Source organism: Gobius niger, assembly GCF_951799975.1.
Source record: "Gobius niger genome assembly, chromosome: 13".
NCBI lineage: Eukaryota > Metazoa > Chordata > Actinopteri > Gobiiformes > Gobiidae > Gobius > Gobius niger.
In genome coordinates, this window is record NC_136864.1 from 5,924,394 (window position 1) to 5,934,669 (window position 10,276).

Genomic DNA, 10,276 nt, shown 5'->3' on the forward strand with positions numbered 1-10,276 from the left:
ATATTTTAACAATCACAAACTTGTATTTCTTCCTATTTTCAGTGGAAGTTCAGATTTCCGAGTGCGCCTTGAACGCGCTCCTCCAAATTCACGCCCATAAACACCAACAGGTTTATTCACAGCGAAGGAAAAGCGCTCAGAAGAAAACAGGCTCTACAAGTTTTTACACCGTGTCACCCGCTCTCCACTCCCCCGCCTGTGTGAACTGTGTCACCGGGGTTTAATCACTCTCCCTCGGCTACTTTATCTGCTCTTTATCGCTGTCAAAAACGCACTTTAGCGGAGCGGTTAACGCAGGGACGCAACGGTTAACGTGAGGACGCAACGGTTAACAACTTTGGACGTAACCGTTGGATTTGGAAGACGGACTTTTTAGCTGTTTTTGTACATTTTAGGAAATAATGGTGAGTTAGAAGTTATGTATTCAGATATCGAGTATGTGTTGAGTCGGACGAACCCATTTTTTAGCACGCTAGCTGTTTTTAAAGTCTGTAAAACATACACGTTACAGGAGCGATACGACAATCTGGAGCTGGACTTGGAGTGCGATGGAGGAGGCGGAGACGGTGGTTCTGTGGCTGTGAGTAAAAAAAAAAATACAATTTAGGGTTTGCAGAAGATGTTTACGTTCATTTCTTTGCTGTAAGTTGATTGTCTGTTTTGTCTGCACTGCGCCTGGTGATGATTTCCTCCTCTTAGATTTAGATTTTATGACATAAGTCAGTCAAATCTACCTGTGCGTCTCGTTTGGACTGACGCAGTTTACGTCTTTAGTTCGTCCTGTTTTCATTCTAGTCCTGTTTCATTTTGGTTCGCTTCTGTTTGGTCCTTGTTTAGTCTAGATCAGTGGCTCTCAATCTTATTAACTGAGCACATTTTCTCAAGTTCACCTTTATCCAAATCTAAAAGGTGACAGCCTATAGCCTAATGCCTTATTTGAAAGCTAAGACCTGCAAAACCGATCTAAAGAAGCTTTTCCTTGCGTTATTGTAACTTTTGGTCACTTTTTAGTTTTTCAACACATTTTTGTCACATTGTTGTCAATTTTTCATCACTTTTCCGTCAAATTTTTTGTCACATATTTTGTCATATTTTTGTCTTTTTTTTTGTCACTTTTTCATCACATTTTTGTCACATTTTTGTCACATTTTTGTCACTTTTTCATCACATTTTCATCACAGTTTTGTCACTTTTTCATCACTTTTTCGTCACATTTTTGTCACTTTTTTTGTCACTTTTTGACACATTTTTGTCACTTTTTGTCATTTTTTTGACACAGTTTTGGCACATTTTTGACACTTTTTTGACACATTTTCATCATTTTTTCGTCACATTTTTGTCACTTTTTCAACACATTTTTCGACACATTTGTCACTTTTTCGTCACATTTTTGTCACTTTTTCGACACATTTTTGGCACTTTTTTGGCACTTTTTCATCACTTTTTCGTCACATTTTTGTCACTTTTTTTGTCACTTTTTGACACATTTTTGTCATTTTTTTTGTCACTTTTTGACACATTTTTGTCACTTTTTGGACACATTTTTGGCACTTTTTTGACACTTTTTCGACACATTTTTGGCACTTGTTTGACACTTTTTCGACACATTTTTGGCACTTTTTCGACACTTTTTCGACACATTTTTGGCACTTTTTTGTCACATTTTTGTCTGTTTTGACACTTTTTCATCACGTTTTTACGCTTTTTTCAAGAAGCTTTTAGATTTGGGTAAAGTAACTGGAGAAAATGTGCTTGGTGGGGGATAAGAGCTATATAACATCAGGACAAAAGTAATGCTAAAATGGACCGAAATGGGACTAAATAATGTCTAAACTGCATGAAAACCCTCTCAAAACCAGAAAAAAACACTGACATTTTACTTTTCTAAATGCATTACAGAAGCATAAACATTGTATCTCTAATTGAAATGAATAAAGTATAAGATTGCCCGAGCACCACCTAGAGAACAGTTAGATGAAAACTGGTCTACAGTTAGTCCTTATTTTATCCCATTTCATTTCCTCCTCAGTGTTGTTTGCTATGATACTGACAGGCTGAACATTCATTTGAGTAAAGCTCAGGTTGCTTTTGTGCGTTGAAACTGCCACTGTAGCTCGAGGCTAATACTGAAATACCAAAACATTAGAGCACACACACTCTGTGCCTTTGACTGTGACTTGTAAAGGTTAAACATTTGGAGACCGAACTACAACTAAACTTCACACTTGATTGACTGAAACTCTATGCAACAAACATAAGCCTATTGATACTGGACACATTGTTCGTTATGAAGGACTTTGCTTGACCTTCATATGAATGGGAAGTAGAGGAAAAGTAAGTCCGGATTTCCACGTGACATTCTAAAGTATTAAAGTTATTAAACAAACTGTGCCAAAATAAGGGCCTTAAAGTGCACAATTATGACCAGTTTTAATGCTTTTGACTTAACATGGTCGGCACGGCAACAGTTTAAAATTGTTTGCCTCTATCTATGTCACTTCCTGTCAGTGTCCAAAGAGGAAGTGAAACTATAAACATCACAAAAATAACTAACTAACTAAATAAATCTTTAGCAGAATCTTAAATATAATTGTGTTAACTATGTCTGTGTGTCATATGAACTTTAAATGTATTTGAAAATGTGATTACTTTTATTCTGTTATGCAATGAATCTGGATTTGTTTAAGAATAATGACTTTCCCCCCTTCTTGGGTTAAAGCAAGATGCAGGTTTTGCACATTTTCCTGCACATTTTCAGACAGTTCTACAAACATTTTAGCCCCAAAGTTGCATGTTGTGTCACGTTTTCTTCTCAAACATGCATTTTTTCCCTCATTCATGTTTTCTAGAGCGGATACAAATATCAATAAACGATAATAAGTGTGTAGATGCGCTGGTTTTGTGGCATTAAACATTGTATATCTGAGCTTTTAAATAGGATCACATTTTACTCACTGCTTCTTGCATAAGCTGTGAGTAAAAAACATTGCTTTATATGTTTTTAATGTGTAAATTATACTCTCTTAAAGTCATTATGATCGTTTGTCTTCATTTGGCATTGCTAAATATGTAATCCAATTCCACAATAAATTTTAATTGTCAGCTTCAGCTAATTAAACAATTCGAGACACGAGGGCTGCAACCGAGTCTCAACACGCCACGGACAAAAACAGCATCTCCTCATTTAGTTCAGATAATTAATTTCTCGTCCCCAAACAACTCACTGTGTTTTTTGTAAATAAACTGACACACGAGAAGCCGCTGACTCACTCTTTGCTACGGGGAAGGTCTAGTCTTTGTTGTGACGTAATAATTGGCTATTAATATCCCAAATGACTCACAGGAGAGACTTGAAAGTATCGTCAACTGGACTGGGTTGTTGTCAGACCTCGGATTGGCTGTAAAAAACATGTGCACATATCCAGAGCCTTGGATATGTGCGTCTGTACTTTACTTGTTCTACATTCTAATTTGTAGTCTCTCTATTGTTGAAGACGTTAACCGTGTTCGTGAGGAACTGCAAACGTTGTGTTGGTCGTTCTATTTCAAAGATAAAATACTGAAAAAGCCTTTTATTCCTTTTTTCTCTTCAGCAAAGAGCCTCGTTGTTTGGCGGGATGTTTAAGAAGTCGACCAAGTCCAGCACAGAGCACTCTCTCACCGTCCACTCACAGGTTAGAGACGCCATTTGTGACGAGAAATGTAGTTTACAATGAAGCTAATGTCAGTATTTGTATGAGAAAGCGTCTGCATATTAGATCCCTGTATTGATCACTGTTTTATCATTTCTTTTCAGGACAATGTCTCGTTAAACGGTGACCTGTCGAAGAGTAATGAAAGTCTGACAAACAACAATAACGAAAAGGTTGGTCCATTTCACCACATTGTATTTAGAGGTTAACGCTCTCGCCTCATTGCTGCAGTTCGGGGTTTGATGATTAATATGACAAAATATAATCGAATTGAAAATCAAAGTTCATCAATAAGAGGATTTTTTTGCAGAGGACAAATGTCACTATGATACGAGGGTTTCCACTGGACTTTTAAAAAATAGGCCACCGTTTTTACATATTGAGGAATATCTTACCTGAGCTTAGACGAGTTGATGTGTACCTGTGTACCCATTCACGCAAATGTTGTTAGCATTTAGCCGCTCCCAGCAAAGGTTTAGCTCCAAACTGGGGTGAGATAGAAGCTACCAAGCTGTTCCACGTTTCCCCTGTGTAAATACAGTTACGTGAGCCTTTCCATGATCTAGCTACACAAAACTAAACATGTCGATTTTCTAAGCAGATAAAAAAGGGGCACTATATTGTGAGGCGTAATAACACCTGGAGTACTTCGACATCCGCGCTGTAATATCGTTTAAGTACTTTAAGTTAGTGGCATTAACCGTATTTAGGCTTTAAAATGGCATTAAAAGACATGACATTTGACTTGCCACTGCCTAAACCCTGAATAAACTAAACAACAGCTCCTTTTGTTGCCATTTTTAATACAAAAATAAATTATAAAAGGGGAGATTAGATGGATGAGTTGAATCTCTTGTAGCGCTTTGACTTTGCTGTAGTAATATCTGCGTGTTTTTACGGATAATGCATAACTTTCCCCTATATTTTACTCAACTTTCAGGACAAAACGGGTGGATTTAAAGGCATGTTTAAAAAGCCCAAGTCCACTAAAGATCCAGCACAGGTTAGTTCTGACTTTACTCACTTTATACACATCCCAATTATGCAATCACGGAAAATACTGATGATGTATTTTTCCTCACAGGCTGATCTTTCATACACAAACCCTCAGCTCTCCATCAGCTCGGACAGTTTGACAGAAAACAAGTCTTTAAAGGTATTGTCCATTACTCGCTCACTTTCAAATCATAAAATGTTAAATATCTCTCCAGAAGAACTTCACTTTAAATCGGCTTAAACTCATAATATTGATTCTTATATAAGTTTCTTAGCTCATGTACGTTGTTTTCCTGTTTTCTTCTGTGAAACCTGTTGTTGAAATCTGATCTTTCCATCTTTTTCTCTCCAGGACAAAGCGTTGGGTGCGCCTCCCAAACCCCCTCCCAGACCGGGACACTTCCGCAGGGCCTCACAGGTAAAATCTACGGGTCGAACTACAGTATTTATTATGTAAAAGAAACACGCACTCGCTTATAAAATGAGTGTGTGTTTATTTCATCAGCGAAGGATGTTTCACCACAAACCCAGTCACAGTTTCTAAAAAGGGACAAATGTGATACTGGGGCGATGTCTGGAAACTGAAATCAATTTAGATGTTTTTGCTTCGAGACGTGACTAAAAATGCTGCTCTGATCCATAATAATGCGATCTTTATGTCCAGGACTTTCTGGATTTCGACCACACCTCCAGCACCGACAACCTGACTGAAAACGCCACAGCCAAAGTGAGTGAGAGAAAAAGAGATTTACTGTTAATATAAGCCTGAAATAATGAGCTTTTCTTATTTATTACAGGAATCCAGTGGGGTGTTCGGGGGAATGTTTAAAAAGTCCCCCAAACCTTCGGAGGCGAGGAGACCGTCTCAGGTTCTGGTTTTCAACATACAATACATATACTATACAATATTTACTGTGAAGTCTGTTTTTTACTATATTCTACTGAATGGTTGTCTGTTTTAGGATCATTTATTGACTTCCAGTGAGCTCTCGGGCAGCCAGGACAGTCTGACGGTCAACAACAAGGCGAGTACAGCAAAGTTGATTTAGGGGAATGATAATATTGTTTTTTCACATAGTCAATGTTGACATTTTTAGCTAGTTTTCTCCCTTAACATCTTAGTTTAATGTCACAGAATAAAACGGAGAAAACCTACCCAGTGCGATGCTTATTTTATGACGTTTTGTGGCGATATCCAGGAAGTAACTCTGACATCTCGTCACAAAAGCCTTTTTTTTTTTAAACATTAATTAATTTACAAATCTTGACATATTTTACATCCACGTGTCCTGAAGGGTCCCCAAGATGACGCTATAATCCAAATATGGTCATTTCCTTCCTGGGATGAACCCGGTGACAAAATACAGCAAAAATGTTCTAATATCTATAATAACTAATATTGAATTCCTAGCCTGATTTTTTCCGCTTTGAGCACAATAAAGCAAAGTGAAATTTGATCTATTTTACAGATTTTTTCACTTGTGATTAGCTTATTCAGAAGCTAAACAAGATCTAAAATTCCCTGTGAAAAAAAGTCGTAGTAACTAGTATATAACAAAATATAACCATAAGTTTAAACCATGGTATATCCATTATTTAGATTTCATTGTCTGAAAATATCAGCTATTTTGAGCATTTTTATGCATAAAATGTCTTATGAAAACAGAAAGTTGCAGAAAAAGTGTATTAGATTTTTCTAATCAATCAACAGCACAAGTATTACATTGATATCACTATATGTATTTTTTCCCCATTCACCTGCAGTGTCTTGCATTAAAGCCGCCCTTAAAGCACAATGACTGCAAGATGTTGTTTGTGTTCGATCAGAATGTGCAATAATGACTGGACTCTGAACAATGACTTGGCTTTGGTTCGTTCTGGTATTTTGTGCGCGTCATTGTTGTGAATGTGGGAGAACAAAGCGGCCGCATCAGCAGAGGCCTCTCTGTGGAAGAGCAGCACTTTACATTAAATAGTTCACTTCAGCTCATTGTAATGTTTTGTCTTTTCTCAGGAGGGAGGAGGAGTGTTCGGCGGCATGTTCAAAAAATCACCAAAGACAAAGACAAAGTCTCAGGTAGGAATGAGTGTCACGTTTGTCGCGCAGCACGGTCTATTATACACACTTTAGTGAGGGCTGTACTACGAAGCTGGTAGTAAAATTTACAATGTCACTACTTTATAAAATCCATGCAGGCTTTGATTTAACCTCTTAACCCCTGCTTTAACCGAGTGCATTTTCTCCTGTTCAGCGGAAGACTCTGATTGGTCAAAGAGCCGTCTTCTTATCTAAGCTCTGGACCAGGTTTAGTTGTGCATGTGCATGTTTCCATGGAGATCCTACCCTGATAGAAAGTCATCCAGCTTTGTAGTACGGCAAAACCAGGGTTAACGCTAAACTTACTCCGAAACAATGAAACCAATAGGGGCCAATGTTTGTTTTTTGCTTTTTTAAATGGAGTTTTGTCGTTTACCTGCCATTTGTGGAAATAATTTATTCCGTTCTGTGACATTTCTCCAGGAGGATCTGGATGGGGAACTGTCAGGCAGCAAAGAGGAGCTTTCAGACAACGGTAACCCTAAGGTAAAAGGGGTTAAATTGTAGAAAGCTGCTTCGTTCTTAGAAATATGAATTCATCCTGTAAGACGTCTGTGTTCATTCGGTTCACAGGAAAAGGGCGGACTTTTAAGTGGGGTTTTTAAGAAGCCAAAGCTCGGGGCCAGATCACAATCGAAGGTGAGGCATTAGAAGGACACAAAAGAGTTAAAGTGCTTTCCTCTCAGCAGAACAGACGACCATGAAATAAGTTCAGACTCTCACTTTTGTGTTTGCAATGCTGACGATTGTAGGGCTATTGCAGAGAAAATGTATTGACTTTACTAAACTCTTTCAATCCAACTTTCAAGTCAAAATGTTGAAAAACTCTAACAGACATTATTTACATGTACAATAAACAGTCTGATCTATTTTAAAGTTTTACACAATAAAATATAGTTTTTAGATTAATATTACTCTTATCAATTGCATTCCCTTGATTTGCTATTTTCTTTCTGTTTAGGACGACCTAATGGCAGACGGCGAAATCTCAAAGAGCCAAGAAAGCCTGTCCGAGAACAGCACCAAGGTAAGACTTTGTTAATTCTCTCATTCAAACAGTTATTTAAGATGAATTCACAAATGAATAATCAGCAATGTCACAGTGATGTTCGTGTGTTGTCACAGGAAAAAGGGGGGATTTTGAGCGGAGTTTTTAAGAAGCCGAAACTCGGAGCCAGATCACAATCAAAGGTGAGGGATTTTTGACTGGTTTAAATTGCTTTTAACGCTACTTTTATCGATGCTTTATCTTATTTAAGGCCTAGTTTACGTCTAGTTTGGACCTAATTAAGTTTTTTTGCACTGCTTGCACTGGTTTAAGTGATTAATTTTAGATTCTTTTCTGACTTTACTGTTTAGGACGATCTGACGGCAGACGGTGAACTTTCAAACAGCCAAGAAAACCTGGCCGACAACTCTGCCAAGGTGAGTTTTAGTTGGTGGTGATTCTCGTTCCAGACCAACATTTTCTTAAAAGTCCCTGATTTTACTGCCTCCTCTGCTCAAATCGAAGCCTAAATCCCCTAAATACTTAAAAATGAATAAAAATAATGTCTTGTGATGTGATCGATTCCACACAACTCGATTCAAGGCCGACTGAATCTTTTCAGGAAAAAGCTGGATTTTTCGGCGGCATGTTCAAAAAGTCAAAGGGTCTCGGTGGCAAGTCCCAGTCTCAAGTAAGAGCCGTGTCACAGAATTAAAAATAATCATAAGAAAATGTACAGAATTCAAACCATAGTTCTCTTTTTAGGATGATTTGTCTGAAAGCTCTGACCTCTCCGGCAGCACGGACAACCTGACAGAAAAGTCCTCAAAGGTCGGATATCTAACACATTCATTCATTAAATGGCTGAATGTATTTCTCAAGATTGTAATTTTGATTTAACCTTTTACCCATGAACAGGGAGGAGTGGGGAAGCTCTTGAAAAACCCCTTTGCCGCTTCAGCTCAGGTAAGAAATAAATCTCGAAATCAAGTTCCCGTCAGAAAATTATGATGGTAATCGTCACTTCTGTCTCCTATTGTTTTATATTAGAAGGAAGACAAAGAAGAAAAAGGTGATAAGAATGAATCATCGGCCAAAGAAACTACAGAGAAACCAAAGGCCAAACAGGTACAAAACAAAACTATCATTCTCTTGCATTTTTATGTATTATGAAATATTACTGATAGCATGGGGTTGAACAGGACTTTATGGGTCAAATGCTGAGGACAAATTTCCCTTCGAGGACAATAACAATCCTTAAAATCAAATGTATACTTGTTAATCAATAAATTCTTGTTTCAGAACGGCTTCAGTGCCATGATGAAGAACACTTTCTACTCAGACAAACAGGTCAGTACTGGAAACATATTTACACAAATGAAACTTTCCTCTCAGACAGTCCTCGAGGTTCTAGTTCATGAGTGAGATCGATAGACGGATCGATGCGGCGTCAGCAGTGATGCAGTTGATGTATCGGACTGTTGTGGTGAAGAGGGAGCTGAGTCTGGGACAAAGCTCGTTCCCACCCTCACCTATGGTCATGAGAGCTGGGTAATGACCAAAAGGACGAGATCACGCATACAGGCAGCCGAAATTAGTTGCCTTCGGGCGAGTTTTGTGAGCTGATTTAGGACTATTTTGATGTGCTGAATCCATATATCACATTGGTTTTGGTCAAGTCAATTTTGCACCCCTCGGCCAAATGTTGCCGAAGTTTATTGTCTTCATAATGTCTTCATCCTGGTGCCTGTCCGTCCACAGTTTGGGGAAGACTGAGGTTGTAACATTATTTGCTGCATTTGTACATATATTTTGGTATACCGAATCTTATTTCAAATGAAAACTACTAAAATAAAGCAATCCCCAGTATGGAAAAACGATTATTACAAAAACTCTTGACTCAACACTTGACTCTAAAATGTGACCTGATACAGAAAAAATGATTTAATTTTCAGATCCTGCATATTTTTGACTCCTCACAACAAGTATAGTGTAATCTTGCATGGGGTGACTGTAGCTCAGGAGGGGTCGCAACTTCTCGAAACCAACTAATTTATTGTATGCATGATGTTAAAAACCGCATCACATGTGGATTCACACATTCACACACGGCTCACGATCAAAAACTCAATCAAGAAATGATCAATAGCAAAAGCCCAGAACCCCCTTTTGGGCTGAAAACCACTGCGCTAAAAAACATAGTTTGGCGGCTTGATTCCTACTAGTTTTGTGCTTTGTTATTGTGTCCTTGAGCAAGACAATTCACCCATCTTACCTCTGTGAATGTGATTGATTAGAAGTGGTCAGTGAGCCTCTAAATAACAGCCATATCTCAGAACAACTGTGGTATTATCACACCTATTAATGTATGGTTATCAATTTTTACATATGCACAAAACGATCTAAATGTGTTTCAGGAGAAAAGCTCTGACTCTGACGCGGAGGAGGTGTCGGACAACGGCGAGGACCAGCCGAGCGGCAAACAGCAGGTCGGTGAAGTCT

General features: G+C 38.2%; 1 protein-coding gene and 1 long non-coding RNA gene across 2 annotated transcripts; both read left to right on the top strand.

Moving 5' to 3' along the window:
• Nucleotides 1–113: 113 nt before the first annotated feature.
• On the top strand, nucleotides 114–8,785 carry LOC306972855 (uncharacterized protein; the record flags this gene model as incomplete). The annotated part of the gene is made up of 19 exons (XM_079569562.1): nucleotides 114–404; nucleotides 512–580; nucleotides 3,594–3,674; nucleotides 3,797–3,865; nucleotides 4,633–4,695; nucleotides 4,777–4,848; nucleotides 5,041–5,106; nucleotides 5,353–5,415; nucleotides 5,486–5,557; nucleotides 5,651–5,713; nucleotides 6,703–6,765; nucleotides 7,210–7,272; nucleotides 7,360–7,425; nucleotides 7,748–7,813; nucleotides 7,912–7,977; nucleotides 8,146–8,211; nucleotides 8,397–8,465; nucleotides 8,540–8,605; nucleotides 8,693–8,785. Exons 1-19 carry the CDS (start codon nucleotides 402–404, stop codon nucleotides 8,783–8,785), a joined length of 1,239 nt encoding a protein of 412 aa, XP_079425688.1. The 5' UTR covers nucleotides 114–401.
• A 37-nt stretch (nucleotides 8,786–8,822) lies between these two features.
• LOC306972380 lies at nucleotides 8,823–10,260 on the top strand. Its single transcript, XR_013793497.1, has 3 exons — nucleotides 8,823–8,902; nucleotides 9,077–9,124; nucleotides 10,192–10,260. It is a non-coding gene; the product is annotated as an uncharacterized lncRNA (long non-coding RNA).
• The last annotated feature ends 16 nt before the right edge of the window (nucleotides 10,261–10,276 follow it).